This window comes from Apus apus, chromosome 16 (assembly GCF_020740795.1).
Source record: "Apus apus isolate bApuApu2 chromosome 16, bApuApu2.pri.cur, whole genome shotgun sequence".
In the NCBI taxonomy this organism is placed as follows: domain Eukaryota; kingdom Metazoa; phylum Chordata; class Aves; order Apodiformes; family Apodidae; genus Apus; species Apus apus.
Genome location: NC_067297.1, coordinates 13,734,925 through 13,752,510, shown reverse-complemented (window position 1 = coordinate 13,752,510; position 17,586 = coordinate 13,734,925). Strand labels below are relative to the sequence as shown.

Below are 17,586 nucleotides of genomic sequence, written 5' to 3'. Positions count from 1 at the left end.
GCACCCCCGGGGCGGGCACTCGGGTCCCCTCCGCGGACGGCGGGACGCGGCGGGCAGAGCACAACCCGGACCGGTCCCCGACCCGGTCCTGGCCCCGGTGCCCCCGGAAGGCCGGTCCCGGTGCCCGGCGGGGCGGGCCCTGCCCGGGGCGGGGCGGCAGGAAGAGGAAGGGCCGGGCCGGGCACACAAAGGCCGGTGTGTCGGTGGGGCTGGGCTGTCGGTGGGGCCGGCGATGGGGCTGGAGGCCGTGCGGGGCTGGGCACTGGCCGTGCTGGCCCTGCTGGCCCCGGGCGACCGCAGCCGGCCCTACGCCGTGCTGCAGAAACAGAACCCGGGTAAGCGGCGGGCGGGAAGGGGCGGGCTACACACGCACATTTTTTAAATTAAGCTAATTCTGGGGAGTGCCGGGGGGGGGGATATATGTGCATTCAAATCCTAACCCCTTGTCTTCCCTGCAGTGCTGCTGGGCAGCATCCTCAGCGCCCTGCTGCTCGCCATCATCCTCATGGCCATCTGCGTCTACAAGCCGGTCCGGCGGCGGTAGCGGAGCGGGGCCGGCCCGGGAAAACGCTGCCGGGGCCGCCCGGGTCTCCCGCCGCCTCTCCTGCCAGCGACAAGGGATGCCCTGATGCCGCGTGTGCTGCCCTTGGCCGCGCAGCATCATCGGGCCTTCACCCGCGCAGCATCGTTGTCCCTGGGCCCACGCAGCCTCGCGTGGCTCCGTCGTGACGCCCGGTGCTGGATCGCACCCCAGCCCCCGCCAACGGGCGGGGGAACACGATGTGCTCCAGAGCACCCCCGGCTGCCGGGGGCGTCCCGGGGGGCTGCGGGGGGCGCTACCGGCCACGGGTCGGTGCCAGGAACCGTCCGGGCTGGCACCAGAGCCTGGCCAGACCAACAGCGCTGACCACAGGCCCGTGCATTGGGTTACACCACAGCTTGTTTGACTTTCTGGTTCATTCCGTCCCTTGCTTGAACGCTAAGTCCTGGGGGTTTGCAGCGCAGCCTTCCAAACCGGTCCCAAAGCAGCCCGGCCGCTGCCTCCGAGCGGGAGCAGCCCCTGCTGTGACCCCGCAGCGACAGGCTCCTCCTGCCCGGCCTGATTTGCTCTAACTCCCCGCTGAAGACCCGCGGCAGCCGCGCTGAGCCCGGTACCGAGTGGGCAAAGGGTTCCAGCCCGTGCGGAACACTCGCCTCCTCCCGGGTGCGTTTGTGCTCCTGAGCAGGTCACTGGCCCGGAAAGTGGAGCTTCCGGAGGGCTGGAAGGCAGGCAGATGCTCCAGACTGCCGGGCTCTGCCTTGGAGCTCTGGCCAGACCTGTTCTAGGCATTTTTCAGTAATAAATTCAAGCGTTTACACTGAAATCCCACTTGCATATCAATGCTGCTACTGTGTGTTGCACTGCTGAGATAGTAACTGGATTTTGCTTATCAAGTATTACTTCGGTATTTAACACAGAAGTGGTTGGGCTAATAATTTATTTAGTGTTTTAAAACTTAACTTCCAGAATAATTTTGTTGGCCTCTTCCCTGAAGCCTTGTGCTGCACCCAATATGTCTTCTGTTCAGTCAGTTTTGGGGGGCACTGAGCACCCGGTGCACTTGGGGAGCTGCTTTGCTGCTGCTGTTAGTAAAGCTAGAATAGAGGCTGCCCTGGAGCAGATCTAGTTACTCATCTAAGACAAACACAAGTGAGGAAGCAAGGTAACACTGGGCTGCTGCTTTCTGATTGTTTTGTTGGTTGTTTTTTTTATCACCAAAGCCTGTGCCACTGATTTTTCTCAGTCCTTCATCTGGTGTAGAACTTGGCCTGTAGCTGGGTGCTGTTGGGGGGGTGGATGGCAGAGCTTGCAGCTACAACTCTGAGTTCCTGGGAGCAGCATTCTTGTTTGTGTTCATTCTTCACTCCCTGCTCTGTTTCTTTGTACAAATAAAGAGGCTAAGTAAACAATCCAGGACTTTTTTCTTTATTCATGGATGTTCTGTTTGCTATTAACTAGGCCATGTCTGTACCAAGGGAGGAGCAGTTCCCTTCCCAGCCCAATCATCTCCCAGTTCTTACCTTTCCAGGGGCAAGGGAACAGGCAGCAGTGACACCAGCAGCTGGGAGCAGCACCTGTTTTCAGGGATGTTTGTCAGCAAGGAAGTGTAAATGGGAGACTGAAAAGCTCGTCCTGTAAGGGTAGTGCAGTTACCTGCAGACATTGACAGGGAACGTCCAGGTAAAGGACTGGAAGCCACAGGCCAGCCCGAACTGCACAGAAAGGAGTTCCAAATAAAACACTTCATGAGTTCTTGTCCATTGAAACAAGAGTCCAAAAGCACCACAAAGTGTATACTCAACACTGCAGTTCCACCACCTCCCTGGCTTTCCTTGCCCTGGCACTGTACTGAGCTGTTTCCAAAACAGGAAGACCAAAACTTGGCTGAAAATGACAGAAAACAGTTTCCAGGGAGTTTGTGTCTGTTTCAGACTGAACCACAACTTCCTAGATGCCAGTGTCAACTGTAACTTACACAAAAGCAACAACAAGGCAGGTGAAGGCAATTAAGACAGACTTCACTTTACCATGTTAGAAAAAAACACTTGTGCAGTATCTTTGGTTTTTCTTCCAGCACTCACAGAGGCCTGGAGGATACTTTAAACCCAGACAGTGAGAGTTGTAAGCTGGGGTTTAAGAAAAGCAGCTCCTGTTGCAGGGAAGCAAGGCCTTCTGCTTCAGATGGAATGATGCAAGTGTCACAGAAAACAAACATACACTTTCTTTTTTTTACAAGCAGGAGCATAACAAAACTTGAACCAAAACAGCTCTGTATTCTTTAGCTTATAAGACAAAAAGCAGAGGTAAGTCAGCTTGAAAAAAATATATTCTCCCCCCTTGAAACCTTTGAAATGCTCAACAGAAACAAAGCCATGTCAGGCAGATGGTTTATCAAGGCAACAGCACTCTTTATTTCCACTGGAGGAAACAAACCAGTCTCATCTTCCACCTCCCAACTTGGCCAAGAGCTCAATGCAAGGCTTAGTCCCTTTTTTGCAGCTGTGAAAGTCACAGCAGTCCCCTTTTCAAAGAAAGATGCAATCCCAACACTGCCACTATGCAAGACAGCTGACATTCCTGCCAACCCCAGGGAAGCTGTTTGGGGCTGCAAGCTGTGTCACTTCACAGGAACAGTGCAGCTCTACCAGCTCTAGTGCACACTGAAGGAATTTTAATTATTTGCTATGTAAAACAATGGATTATTGGTTTAAAATAGGGTTCCAAGTTACCAGCCATCTCACTGGTTATGATCAAGTCCATTTTATAGTGATTTCACACTGGTTAACAGTTGGTCACATAGAACCACCCTGTTTTGCCCAAGGAACAAGTGCAGGATTAGGTAAGCAAGACCAGACCTCATGTACCATAGGTTCTGCACACTTCTGTCAGCCAGAACAGAGGAATACTGCTCACATTAAACTCCTGTAAGGCTTTCCTGGGGATGTACATCATGTACTTGTGGAGTGCACTTGAGAGTCACAGTGCAAGTACTGTAAACACTGGCAGAAGTGCAGATAAAACAGCTACAAATACATTGTATGACGAAAGACCTGAGGAAAGCTGGTTAAAAAAAACATACTTGTGAATTCTTACAATACCATTTTTATGAGTGTAGTCCTATTGGCTTGTTTTAAAATCAATAAAAATATTCAGATAAAAAAATATATGTACCCACGTGAAGGCTGAGCACTTGAATTTTAAAAAGCAACACACGATTCCCTTTCAGATGACAGAAATAAAACTCTTCCAATAAGTACACAGTAAAATTTCACCTGAATCCTCTTCTGTTTCAGTTTAGCACCCACACGCAGGCACACACTCATGCACACACACCAAGTGATGGCAAGAAGCACCTGTGACTATCACTCATTTTCTTGCTGCCCTCAGACTACTGGAACAAGCTGGTTTGGAATCACTGCAGAAACTGCCACTGTACTGGACAGATGGTCCCATTTTAGGATCTAAAATTTTACTGGCTACTTGTTTTGTCCTTTTTCAGAAAGCACTAGTTTAATCTTTAGCTTGGATTAGCTGTTCAAGTATAAAATTATCTCTCTTAAGCAGGAGCATGTGATAAAATCTCAGTAACTAGAGAAAATATAACAACATATAAGCAAAACTAAGAGAAAGCATCTGCCAGCATGAACAACTACCATACGTGTGATGGGGTGTGTATGCATCTAGACACTCCTCCTTGTCACAACTGGAAGAAACAGACAATGGCTTGGAATTACCTAGAAAAGACGAGTATTTCTTTGGTAAGTATGAAGTTTCCCTCCTGAACTCCCCCATAAATCAAGTTTTCTAGCTTTGCTGCAATCCTACATCCTGATGCTAAGCAAAATTTCCATCTGCTCCTCAATAAATATGTTTAGGTAAAGACTCTTCCTTCCAAACTAAGACTGTGTGGCTGGGGAGCCCAAAGCAGAGTCCTGTGATTTGAAACTCCTTTGAACAAAAATAAAGCAGCTTTTTGCAGCTCATGATGACAACTTAGAAAGCAGGTGAAATGTTTACTTAAGCAATCCAGGAGTGGTCTTCAGACTGAGAGCCCTGAAAACCTTCAGTTTAATGCAGATTTGGTCATCCTTGTTTCAGGAGATCACCCAGGAGTTACTTTTCCACAAGAGAGAGCTGCAAGGCCTGCTGAAGCTCTGCATCTTCCTCATCTTGCCGCTGCTTCTCCCGTTGCTCCTGCTCCCGGACAGACAACTCCATGGCCAGCTGCAGGTCCTTTTCAAAGCTGGAAGGTTCACTATGGGTGCTGCAGTGGGAGTTACCTGAGCTTGTTAGATAGCTCTCCTGCAGTGCCCTGAAAGAGAACTTCAAGTAGTAAGAGAGACAGAGCCTCTTTCACATTTTCTGCAATGATCCTCCCTAGCAACTGTTTTCTAACTGCAAACCTGAAAAATCTATCCCCAGAGGGCAAGAAACAGTGATCAGGATAACAGAGCAGTTGTTTTAACTTCCACAGAATTCCCAATGCAAAACCTGTTCTTTGAAGGTTCCTCAGAATCTTTCACACATACTATCAGTTCAGTTTTCAATCGGTTTCTAAAAGCATTCTCACTTAGTTTACAGGTGACACGATTTTCCATGTACTGAAGAGACAGGAGGATGCAATTCTGTGTGCACAAAGATTTCTTGGCACTTGGCTGCAGAAAGGCCCCACAGACACCGGAGAGGATTCTCAATGGTCCATTAAAGAAATGTTGCTAAGTTGTCAAGGGTTACATTATGATTTTGCAAAGCAAGAAGAGCTACCCTGGAGTGTGCAGCATCTAAAAAACAAACATTCAACCCAGGGGGACCAAATTCACAGTTTTAAGAGCAGAACTGAAGGACTGTTAATTTGTTGGGTGAAGAATCAATTATGTGCACAGGCCAGTTCCACAGCTGAGCTGAAGAGCTATCATAGAATCATAGAATCATAGAATCCTAGGGGTTGGAAGGGACCTCGAAAGATCATCTATGCTACATAAGCCAGGCAGGCCCAAGTCTGGAGTCCCTGCTTCTTGGAAATGTAAGTTAAAAGAAGCACAAGAAAGAGAGACCTTGAGTTCTGTGCATCCACTACTTACATACACAAAAAACTGCAAAATTGCTACATGCTACTGATAGAAGTGTTTTTACATGTTTTTACTCTGTTGCTGCATGGCTTGACATGAAAAAAAAATTAGTTACCTCTGATACTGGATATTGAAGTCCTGTGAATATGCAACTGCTCCATTGGAATGCACCCCCACTTCCTAGAAAGAGGGGAGGAAAGACAGTTCCACAGCAGTTAACAGACCTGCAGTACAACTCACTGGAAGGTAACTCTTAAATCACTCTTACTTCTTCTTTGTAGCACATCATTATATTTTTCTCTTGCAGGGTTCTCAAAAAAATAGGCCCCGAGTTGGTTTAATTTAGAGATGCAGCCATGGTGGCACAGTCCTTGTCAAACCTGCAGCTCTGCACTGCTCAGATGACAGCACACTTACTTTATTGCCACTGGATTCCAGCAAACTCTGCTGAATAGCAAACTGCATGATCTCATTATCTTCATCCTGCACATGGAGGTTCCTGCCATCATCCTGGACATGGTAAGATTTGGGGATCTCAAACACTGACTGGTCAACCTCGAAATTAGCACCTGTAGAAGCCAAACAGAGTTACAGACATAGCAGAGTATATATTTTACAAGTTGTGTCTTAAAAAAATTGATGAACACTTATGCATCATTAAGTTAACTACAAAAATTCAGATAAATCACCTGGCTAAATACACCAAGAGACTTTGAGAGACATCTGTGGCAAACAAGCACAGCAGAACACTGAGTCCTTCCTTAGGATGCTGGCAAGTCATACAAATAAAACCAGCATGCAGCAGAGAGCTAAGGTGGCTGAACTCTGACAGAACCAGAAAAAAACAGGTAGCAAAAGATAAACACTGCAGAGGCTCTTCTGAGGCTGTTCCTGACAAATGGCTCTGCAGCAGCTCTTTGGACAGAGTATCCCTGGATATGTGCAGTCAGGAGCATCCTACTCAAGTGTAATCCATTCTCTTCTGGAAGAGCACACAGACTGAGCTGCTGCTGACAGCAATTTTGTGTTCCACTTCCCCCAGCAGTAGCTTGCAATAGAATTTGGACCTCAGAACACTTGGAAAAGCTTGCTAGAGCTCAGCTCAGTCAGTTTGGCAGGCGTGGAAGGGCAGAATGGGGCAGTATGAACAGTACCACAGGCCCCAGGTCAGCTGTAAAGTGTTGCAGCTTCCTCTCACCTGTGGATCTTTCATTCTCTGCAGTTAACTCATCTCTCCTCTGTGCATTCCACTGACAGAAATGTAAGAAGATGTGATGGCTGCATCTTTCTACTTCTTACCTGGATCACACTGTGCACCTCCAACCATCTGTGATGATGTTTTGTCAGCTGTCCTGCAGCCATTGACATTTTCAAATGTAATTCGGGCATTCAGCACATGAAACAAGGGGATTTCTGTAAGAAAGCACACAGGATTTCTGTCAAAAGCAGAACTCTCTCATTCACTTCCACACGTGAAGCCCCATCAAAGACTTACATGTTTATTGAATATATTCCACAAGCAGCCTCCCATAATGACAGCATAAAGTAACTCACCTCATCAAGAAGTTGCCCTTAGTCATGCTCACTCTGTATCTAAATTTCTTATTTTACAATAAAATTTGCCAAATCTAAGGCATTGAAGCTAAGAGGAAAGGGCTTAGCAATGGCTACTTCTTACTGAAATACAATGTCTTTAATTCTACTTCTGTACTGGTCATTCAGAACTTGGATGCAGTGACGAACCTGACACTGTATGTCTAGTAAAAAACTAACACGGGTTTTCTAAATATATGCAGCAAAACCAATAGAAGGAATGGAAACAAAGAAGATGCTACAATAAAAGTTGCTAATTACCAATTTTTACAGGAAATCCTGGCGGAAATTCCAGAGTGATGAAATCCTTAAGTCTGGCAAAATGTGCACTAGTTCTGGCCATCAGATCGATGATCGGAGTGACTTGTTCCATGAGAGACAAGGGAAACTCTTCACTCATCCACAGGGTGGCTTTAAATCTGAAAGTTGCAAAAAAATATCCTAAGTTTATAGTTTAGGAAGAGATACAAAGCAAAATACACAGCATTGCCAGCTGCTCCACACATTTCAGAGTCAGAACAGTTCCTGCTCTGAGGAACTGAACCACATTCCCAGTCAGACCAGAGGCAAAGCACAAGAGGTTACTAACAAGTTGCAGCACTAGTGCAAATCTTTGACTTACTGGAAGAAGAATTAGACTAGAGCTGAATACTTCAAGGTCTCTCTTTTTGATTAATTTTGAAAGCTGGGGGATTTTTCTAAAAATGGTTCCCAGAGATGAGATGGCTGGGAAGAGACAAAGTAGAAATAGCTAAAACCTCGTTTCTCACTTCTGCGTTCGAATGGTCACTTCCTTCGGCCGTCCTACGTCCCTGCCCTTCAAATCAAACTCAGGGTCAAAGTATTCCTCCAGAGTAATAGCAGTAGGATTGTTACTTGCAGCATACTCTGTTGTCTTGGTCGTGCTCTGTAAGGAAAGAGAGAAGGGAAAAAAACAAACATAGAAGTATAGAACAAAAAGGCAGTGGTGACATAAAAATGTTAAGTTCTCCCTTGTGAAGTAACTCGTTGTCTCTATCAGGCACCAGGGACACAGAACCACAAAGCACACATGTTTAGACTGATTTCTACTGAGGTTAAAATCTCTAAGCATTTTAGAGGCAGGAAAATCTACTTAACTTCTTTAAAGCTAGAAACCTACCAGAAAAGCACACAAAAGCTCCAGTATTTCTAGGCTCCAAATCCTTTATTCAAGACATTCAAATATCTGATGGGATATTTTAAAGAAAAATCTCTAAACCCACTGAAGCTTTGCAACACCATCTTGACGGAGCCAGCAGCTGGCAAATCTATCATCTACTGTACACAAGCATTTACAGAAGCAAGGGGGTTTCTAAAGCCACACTGAAATCATTATCAGCACACTTCAGAAGAGCTCCTGCAGAGCACTGTGCCAGAATGTCACTGATCCCCTCATCCCACTGTTGCCTGATGATCCCCATGCTAGCACTGTGTCCCACCTGAGGCTCCTGCAGCAGCTTTGTGGACACATCTTCCCAGATGACTGGTGTGTGGCTGCTAAGATCTGTGCTTGCTCACATCACTGCCACTGCTCACCCCCCAGCTCTCGCTGTGCTAACGGACTCTTTTTCATAGGACTGTTCAGAAGGAGGTACCTGCTATTCATGCACAACATTTGAGGGCTTAAAACAAACAAAAACATCCTCAGGGAAAATGTAAAGCTCATGGTCTAAACTGCTGACAAACTAAGGAAACAAGAGGTGATCCCACACACCCAGAATTCCTATGGGCACAGATCTCTCTGCTGCAGGGACCTGTTGTGATGCCAGAGACACTCACCTGAGCACCATACTCATGCTCCACTGTGCCCAGAAATGATTCTAGGGGGTTCCTGTCAGCTTCAGAGAACAGGAGGGAAAAACAACAAAATCGATTAATTAGCAGTAAAATTTACATACACACCATGCTAACAAGCAAGGTTTTTAATTCAAAGTGAAGTAAACCATTCACATGCCCTGTAAGCTTTCCAGGCAAGCCAGGACCTAAAGCTGACAGGATTAAATGAGCACAACACCCAGGACAGGGGCAAAGATTTTCAGTTGTTTCTGTCTTTAGCAGATTCACAGTGTCTCCTCTCCTGGGCTCCAAGGTGGGCCAGTGAAGGGCAGTGTTTCCACAAAAGGTTACTGGTTGGTCACCCTTTACTAGTTTAAAAGCTAGAATAAATTAGTGGACCAAACCAAAAAGTCCAAGCAAACAAAGCCTACATGACTCTTAAAATCATGGCCAAAGCAAAGGAAAAGCATGAACACATTCCAGATCAGGAAAAAGCATGGAAAAAGGCACCCTCTTAAAATTTTAAATAAACTTTCAAAAGTTTTGAAGGGCTCTTCTCTCCTCTAAATACAACTAGGATAAGTCCTGGTTCATTTGTAGGTTAGCAGTCAAGTATCAAGACACCCAACTTGTCAAATTAATGCAGGGCAACATCACAAATAAAAGAATTTCCCTTGTTTATCTGCCCAGTTCTTCTGCCATCACACAGCGGACGCATCAGAGAGCCAAAAGGCTGTGCTTCCTTCCAGTTATCCTACAGGAAAACTACCTTTATATCTTTTCTTCTCCTCTTCTGTTAAGTGTTCCGTTCGGATTCTTGTGACCACATGCACATTGTTTGCTGTGTACACCTTTAAAAAACAGGAAGTACAAGGACAAAAAGCATCACAGGTTAAAAAAAAAAAAAGAAGAGTTGTCTCTAGTAAAACACCTGGCACACACATCTAAAGACAGAGTATAACAGCACGGATCTGTGTCTCATTGACAAGGATCTTAATCTGTAATGTACAGGTGATAAAAGGAAATGCTGCCCTGCGGTGTTTCTGTTGGCCTCTGTACGAAGGCAAGGGAGCACCACAGGAGGCACTGCAGACAGAGCCACCCCCAGGCTGACAGAACATGCCACCTGCTGGGCAAGCTGATAAAATCGGAAACCCTGCAAATCACACACCACAGCATCTCCAGACACCACTAGTCCTGCACACACCCTGTGCCCACAGAACAGCAAAGGAGTTTGGCTGTTGACTTCAATGGCAACAGAAGCCAACCTTTCCACCGAGCTCCTGGAAAGAAGATTGATGCACTTTCAAATATGCTTTTGTAACTAACTAAACCAACCCGAAAACTGGGCAGGCATTGCCAAGCTTGCAGGAAAGAATCCCCACCTGGGCAGAGATTCAGAGAGAGGAGGGAAGGAAAGTTCTGTTTCTAAACAGAGGTCAGTCATCAGACCTTCCAGATGAAAACTACTCATTGTTTAATTCTGCAAGAACACTAATGAATCCCAGTGTCCAACTGAACAGTCCTGCAGTCTTAGGAGAAAAACCTTAATGTAAATGTAGATTTACAAGTTATTCAGCATTTATCCCTTTGTTAAGTGAAATTACAAAACTTTACAAATTCCAAAACCTGGAAGAAAGTGCTGCTAGTGCTGCTAGGGAACACTCCAGGCACTTCACCAGCCTCACCTCATCTTTTAAGCAGTGAAATGACAACATTCAAGAATTAGTTCAATTCCAGTTTTTGGATGGAAGGGACCTCTAGTAGTTATGAAGAATCTTTTGCTCTTTTTTTCCTGAAATGCTTTGATCCTCCCACCCTCCTAAAGCCCCTGCTGATATTCCTGCATCCAGACGCCATCCCTCCTGCAAGCCTGGCAGCCTTGAAGTTCCTCACTCCTGCTGGCAATACAATAAAGCTCTTGATGGGAAGTTTTGGACCTGAAACATTCAGGAAATAAAGGCAAAACACAATCACACTTCAGGTAGCTGTAAGACCTCTTAATGATACAGGACGGGCTTTACCTTTGCTTCATAACCATTTACACCTTCTGCTTTTTCTGTCCTCCATACCCAGAATCCGGATGTGGTTCTGACAAAAAATTAAACACCACAAGTGTCTACAAAGTTGCATTTCTATGCAATCCCCAGCTCCTTTTTCTACAATTGATTTTAAGCACTGGATAGGCTATTTGATTATTAACCTCAGACAAAAGCTCAGGCCAGTCAGTCCTCACACACACATCCCAAGAGAGCTGGGAAGTCATGCTGTTCCTGTTCTCATCCAGCCCATGGCCAAAGCAGAAAGGCTCAGACAGATTACAGACTGAGACATGGATACCTGGAGCCACAGAGCAGGAGGACAGCCTAAGAACTTACTGAATCATTTTGTCTGACTCCAAAAGGACCTTCATAAAAAGGACTGAACTAAACTGGATAAACGTGTCATGAACAAGACAGACAAATGTGTGCCTGTGGAAATACACATGTATTTTTATTTAAAGTACTGATGTGAGATTTGACTGGCTCAGTTACCAGAGGCAGACTCTTGCCCATCACTTCCAGCACTATGTACATGGATTTGGGTGAAGTATTTGGAATGAGACATCAACACTGATCTCACTAGGGATAAACCAGAAGCTTTCTGCCCATCAGCTCTTTCAACTGGGAGCTTTTTGCCAAGCAACAGCAGCAAGCTGACCAAGCCCAATTTCTGTATCTAACGCTATGTGAAGTTCGAAGTAATTTCACATCTAGCCTCAGAAGTTTTTATGGAAAGCTTTGAACCTTACCTTTCAAAAGCAATGTTTTTTGTGTCAAGGCACGTGTTGATGATGGGAGATGTAAGGCGTCTTTCCACATCTTTTCTTTTTGGTGTCATAGATTCCAATGTCAAATGCTCCATATGTTGGGAAATCTCAAAACGCTCCGTTGTAACAAACTTCTCGTCATGATTTATCTCAATTAGTTCTGCCCAGCCTCCAGTATCTGTTGGAAATGGCACACCCCAACCAAAAAGCTCAGTATTCCACAGTGAAAGATCTAGATACTGAATCTCAAATCAGGGTAGATGCTCATTCACAGGATTTTGCACTTGGCTGAGATCCCACTTGGAGCAGTATCTAAAATATTTTTTTATTTTGGGGGCAGGAAAAAGTAAGGAAAAGACTGAAATAAAAATTCAGTTACCAAATTTTGACCTCAGATTTACAAGAAAGAAATTAAGCCATTATGTTAAACCACAAAACAGTATCTCTATGAGTCACTCACAGAATAAATGTATAAAACTTTTTTTAAAATTCCATATTTAGCCTCAGCAGCTCCTTTTGAGCAAAACTGGGGTTTCTCATGGTAGCTGACACAGCATGTGCAGAGACACTAAGGTATTTACCTTCTCCCCTGAAAATTAAGCTTCTCCTTCCTCTCTCCCAGCTCATATTCTCAAAGCCCAGCAGGGTGATGTCCACTCGCAGCTTGGCGCCGCTCTTCCAGATGCGGCAGACATCGCTTGGGCAGACTCTGGAAACCAGAGGGACTAGAAAGGAAAACCAGGAAAATGTAAGTAGAAAATACCCAGGAGACAAAGTACACAGAAGCCTGAACTCGGAAGCTATATCCCTGACACAGGATTGCTCAGTCCTGTACCATTATTCCAGAGGAGGTAAGATACTGATCCTCTTTAGCTGTGAAAACAATCAGCTTGGGGACAAAATCCATCAACTTTAAAGATGAACATGGAAAGGAAAATACATCAGTTCAGACTAAAAGATGTGAAATAAACCCCTATCAATCTCATCATTTGGCAAATTAAGTCAAAAGCCCAGTGCTCATTCCTTTAAAGGAAAAGCAGGTACTTCCCAAGTAGTCTGTGCCTCTCTATGAGACAAGTATCACTGTCTTAATCCTTGGTAGCCACAGGGAAGTAAACAAAACCCTGAGAAAAGTCTTCAGCAACTCTAACAATGGCTAAAGTCTCCATTCAAAACAAAACAAAAAAAAAACCAACAAACCATCCACATAAACAGAGAACAAAGAATAATTGTGCAACAAAAATACAAGAGATTATTGAGAAGTGAAAAGATAAATATTCTGGAGAGCAGACACTTCTCTGCAAATCTGTGATGCTTGTACATAAGCAAGTCCCTGGCTACAGATGAGAAGAGGTAACAATGACCAAGACTCTTACCCCAGCTAGTGAACTCCCATTTCATTTCCACGTAAAAGTCAGGGGTCTGCAAAGGGAAAATACTTCATGAGTACTTCAAGAAATAGTTTTAATCTAAAATGCAGTACAATATTTCTCATGAATGTTTTAGATAAAGGAAAACAGAACTCAAGATATGATAAATTAACATTAAAACCAATGAAATTGAAACTAACAAACATAAAAGACATTGCCTGGCCACTGAGGATGAGCTATTCTCTTCCTTATTTCACTATAGGAGCACTAACACCTTCAAGATTTAGGCTCTAATGCTGGAGTTCATGACTAAGGATTTCAAAGCAAAGTTAAGGGGAAAACCTCCATCTCCCACAGACTATGGAACATGCAAGTTGAAACAAAGAACACGATTGCCCATCTGGTAGGTCAGTTTACTTAACTTGAGTGAGAATTACAGTCTGGAGTAAGAGGTTGAAACTAAACAATTACCTCATTAATCTTTTGGAGTAGTTCAGGCACCCCTCCAAGTGTCATCGAGGCCTGCTGGTAGTCCCGGTGCTGCAGGATCATTTGGACCATCTCTGGGTCTCCTGTGCTGACAGCCTCGTGTAACACTGAAAGAAAACCCAGACCCCAGCTAGTTTGTTTGCTTTCTGAGCAGAATACACGGCCTAAAAACAGCCAAAATACAACTGAAAAGTAGTAACATACAACTTCTGTTTTCCAGGTCATCTTTACCTGTCCATCCCTGTGCATTCTCTTTGGTGACATCTGCCTTGTGCTGAAGGAGGACCTTGGCAGACTCTAAATAACCCAAGGAAACAGCCAGATGCAGCGGGGTCCGGCCTCGTGGGTCACGTTGATCAACATCCTGTTGAGTAGCCGAGAGAAAAACAATGCTGGAGCTGTCCTACCAAACACAACTAACCAGAGCACACTGAGAAGAGTTTATATGTAAAGAAAGCTTCTAAGTAGTAATCCAGGTGTCAATAGTCCCTAGTTATTCCCACGGATCAGCCTGTGGTGCACAGCCCTTCTGCACCCCGTACAGCCCAGTCTGACTTCCTCACTGAAACAAAGAGAAGCAGAAGCAGGCTGAGAGAGCCCACATAGTCAGAGCTGGTATCACTGCAAGACACGACTGAGTTCCTGTTGATGCTTCTCATTTCTTTCCCTGTCATTATTTCCCCTTCAGAAGGGGTCTCTTTGATGAGCAGACAGTTCTAATCTGTGTGCATTACACCATGGACAGTTAACAGCCTGAGCCCGACAGAGGGTTTAACTTTATACAACAGGAGCAGGGGAAAAGAAGAAAAAAAAACAAAACAAAACAGGGCATATAACACAAATTTTGTACAGTACTTTTTGAAAGTATCGAAGCAAATGGGATTTTACAAAGCATCCATTTGACTGACACACACAGCACAATGAAGGGCGAGTGCATTTTATACAAGTCACTAAACACAAAATTAAAAAAAAAAATCACACAGGCATGAATACCCAAAACATGCAAGCACAACATACTCATACCTTACATATTTTTCACTATTAGCTTAGAGATTTGAAACAGAAGAGCATCTATAACTAAAGGAAAAGGGGAAAGTCAATAGCAGAATAAGAAAGAAAAGTCATTATGCAAGTTAACACGGTTATCTGACAGCATTGAGTTGGAAGGATCACACACAGAGTAGGGAAAGCTTCATTTTAAAGCATTCTCTTTTCACTTCTGTGGTGAAATACTAATTAATTTGCTTCCCCGCTTCCTCCAATGCCCACTGCACTGACAGGCAAAGGACTCTAAGGTGTCCCACCCCATTTTTTCTACTGCTGTTAACTGGTAACCACACATCCTACTCGTTGGTTTGTTGTACCAAGTGCAGCTGGCAAGTGTCTTTTGATTCCTCACGTGCCCCTCCAACAGCAAGCTTAACCCAAGGAAGCAGGAGGAAACATATCTTTGGAACACTTAAATAAAAGAAGTAATTTACAAGCAGATAAAGGAAGTAAGAGACAAACATACTGCATCTGAACAAGTTGCTGGTTTCCTCACAGTGTGAAGTGTTGCAGGTAGACAGCAGCACCTCAGGTGTGGGGGTCACCCAGCTGCAGTCTCAGACTAACAAGCAGCAGAATGATCCTTATTTAATTACAGACTTTCTCAGGCAAGAACATTATTGAAACAGAAATATGCAGAAGCAAGTAAGCCTGAAGATGTTGTTAAGGAGTAATATTACACAAATTGGATACAAAAGTAACTGCATTCCAAAGATTCTCCTAAAGAGCAGGACAGGAGCATGCTCTGAGCAAGCATTAGTAAATTGTGGTGTTCTGTTAGAATTGCAGATGATAACCACTAGTCAGGAGGTGGCACAGCTGATCTTTGGCTCATCTGCTTGTGGTGTCAGGTAAAATGGAACTAACATGCTCTGCTTCTGGAAACTGTACTCCAAACTAGCTAATGTCAGAGCTTTCACAGCGCATCTCAGCAGGACGGATGTTTGCTGCTCCAGCTCTGCTGCAGCTTTTCAGGCCATTTCCTTACGTCATTACCATTTCTCTCTTAGGCCTCCCAGAGAGGGAACAGCTTTGTATTTTTCTGCTTTACAACATGACACAATGATCTTTTTTTTTTTTTTTTCTTTTTTTTTACCAGAGATGTTGAAAACATTCCAGCCAGTATAAAAACACTGCCCCCACTCTTGGCCAGCAATGAAGCCGTAAGAACTGCTGGTCCTCAGCAAACTAGAGGTTGGTTTAATCAGCAGTAGCAGCCACCTTTGCTGCATGTTGACTATCCATTAAGGTAAGCAGTATTCATTGCTTTTCTGGCACAAAAAATAAATATATGTATATATCATAGAATCATTAAGGTTGGAAGGGACCTTAAAGATCATCAAGTTCCAACCCCTCTGCCATGAACAGGGAATACATATATATATTTATACATATATATATATATATCTCCATCGTATCTGCTCTTCCTGATCAGTTTCAGTGTATCCTAATCCTTTCTATAGAGCTAATCTGCAAACTGTGCTCAAAGGCTCTGAACATAGCTGTTCAGGTATCAAGTCAACATTTCATATCTTATATAGCAAAAAGTACATTCCTACACTTTCTTACTTAATTTCCTCATCCATAAATAGGTAAAGAAGAAGCAGCACAGCAATCCCACAAGCCCAGCACACACACCTGGCAGTACCATTAAGGTTATTGCTCCCTAGAACGGCAGGAAGCAAGAGGCACCGGTCCCTACACCATGGCACAAGCTCTTTTGGGGCCACCAGCCCCAAAGCAGCCCCTCCACTGCCCAGGTGTCCTGGTTACCTTGTTATGCAGCTCCTTGTCCAGCTGCCTGTAGTCATTATTCCAGACCAGGACGTGCAGGGGAAACGTGCTGCTGGCCCTGCCAGGGGAACTCATCACGCCACGCACCTGCAGAGCGGGGGAAGCAGGGTGCCCACCCTCACTCTTCCCCTCCTCTTTGCTTTGGAGACCCCAGATCACTCAAGCCCAGATCCCTGAAGCTTCTCCTCTCTCCTGGCACTCACCTGCCCCAGGTGGTGGGGGGAAACACTGGGCCACAACCCCCTACGAGCCCTTCACCCACTCTAAGGGGTTCTCCATGCGAAACCCCGCTCCTTGTGGCCCTCAGCACCCGGGCACTCAGCCCCACCCTGCAGGGGGTCTCGCAGTCCTGGGGGCCTCCTGCTCCCCTCAGCCCCCCACCCCTGAGGGCCTCACCCGCTCCTCAGCCCACCCCCAGCTCCCCACGCACGGATGTTCCCTGCTCCCCTCAGCCCCACGCTCCTGCTCCCCCCACACCCGGCCGCCCCTCACCCCCGCGTCCCTCCTTCCCGTATCTCCAGGGCAGCGGCCGGGACACACCACAGCGCGGCCGCGGCGGGGAAGGTTCCCCTCGGTTCCCCTCGGTTCCCCTGGGCCCGCAGCCGCCGGCGAGCTGACGGAAGGAGGAACTTCCTGCTCCCGCCCACCGCAGCCCCTCCCGCGGGCAGGCGGGGGCAGGGCCCCGTGGCGGGGGCCGCCCCACCGCGCCACGCGGGGCGGGCGCTCCCGCAGCCGCTCCGAGCCGGCGGCTCCGTCCCCGTCCCAGCCTTGGTTTCACCCGCCCGCCCTGCCGCCATCTTGGGTGAGGGCAGGGCCGCCCGGGGAGCAGCCCGCCCCGCCAGCCCCGGCTGCCGAAACCTCGTGTGCCCCCCCCCCCTCCGCCTCTGCCCTAGTTGGGAGGGAGCAGCGAGCAGACTGGCTCAGCCCCTCACAGAAAGTCTCTAGGCTTCCCCGCGAAAGCCCAACGCCTCTGTGGAGCAGGGGTCTGCCAGGAACGAAGGCGCCGGGCTGCGCCGCGGCCCCAGCTGGTTTACCGCCCTCCTGCCCGGCGCCAACATGGCGGCGCGGAGCCGCCCC

At 46.3% G+C, this 17,586-nt stretch overlaps 2 protein-coding genes across 5 annotated transcripts; one reads left to right on the top strand and one right to left on the bottom strand.

Moving 5' to 3' along the window:
- Nucleotides 1-182: 182 nt before the first annotated feature.
- On the top strand, nt 183-1,950 carry C16H12orf76 (chromosome 16 C12orf76 homolog). The gene is made up of 2 exons (XM_051634093.1): nt 183-335; nt 459-1,950. Exons 1-2 carry the CDS (start codon nt 233-235, stop codon nt 542-544), a joined length of 189 nt encoding a protein of 62 aa, XP_051490053.1. The 5' UTR covers nt 183-232; the 3' UTR covers nt 545-1,950.
- Nucleotides 1,951-2,748: 798 nt separating this feature from the next.
- ANKRD13A (ankyrin repeat domain 13A) lies at nt 2,749-17,545 on the bottom strand. Of its 4 annotated transcripts, none has more exons than XM_051634091.1 (16): nt 17,442-17,545; nt 16,489-16,596; nt 13,900-14,032; nt 13,651-13,775; nt 13,186-13,231; nt 12,391-12,534; nt 11,792-11,987; nt 11,025-11,091; nt 9,770-9,851; nt 9,004-9,062; nt 7,974-8,110; nt 7,465-7,622; nt 6,910-7,023; nt 6,028-6,179; nt 5,726-5,790; nt 2,749-4,853 (listed from the first exon to the last, which is right to left on the bottom strand). In XM_051634091.1, the coding sequence occupies exons 2-16, from the start codon at nt 16,582-16,584 to the stop codon at nt 4,655-4,657; spliced, it is 1,773 nt and encodes a 590-aa protein (XP_051490051.1). In that variant the 5' UTR covers nt 16,585-16,596; nt 17,442-17,545; the 3' UTR covers nt 2,749-4,654. The 4 variants fall into 4 exon arrangements, with proteins under 4 accessions (XP_051490051.1, XP_051490048.1, XP_051490049.1 ...); XM_051634088.1 differs by lacking the exon at nt 17,442-17,545 and adding an exon at nt 17,002-17,246; XM_051634089.1 differs by lacking the exon at nt 17,442-17,545 and adding an exon at nt 17,050-17,246.
- Between the last annotated feature and the right edge of the window lie 41 nt (nt 17,546-17,586).

Coding starts and splice junctions, on each gene's coding strand:
- ANKRD13A (XM_051634091.1), bottom strand. CDS start 16,584: ATGAGTTCCCCTGGCAGGGCCAGCAGCACGTTTCCCCTGCACGTCCTG. Junction 9,852..11,024: donor TAAATGGTTATGAAGCAAAG/GTAAAGCCCGTC, acceptor TGTTTTTTAAAG/GTGTACACAGCAAACAATGT. Junction 5,791..6,027: donor TGGAATCCAGTGGCAATAAA/GTAAGTGTGCTG, acceptor CCCTCTTTCTAG/GAAGTGGGGGTGCATTCCAA.
- C16H12orf76 (XM_051634093.1), top strand. CDS start 233: ATGGGGCTGGAGGCCGTGCGGGGCTGGGCACTGGCCGTGCTGGCCCTG. Junction 336..458: donor GCTGCAGAAACAGAACCCGG/GTAAGCGGCGGG, acceptor TCTTCCCTGCAG/TGCTGCTGGGCAGCATCCTC.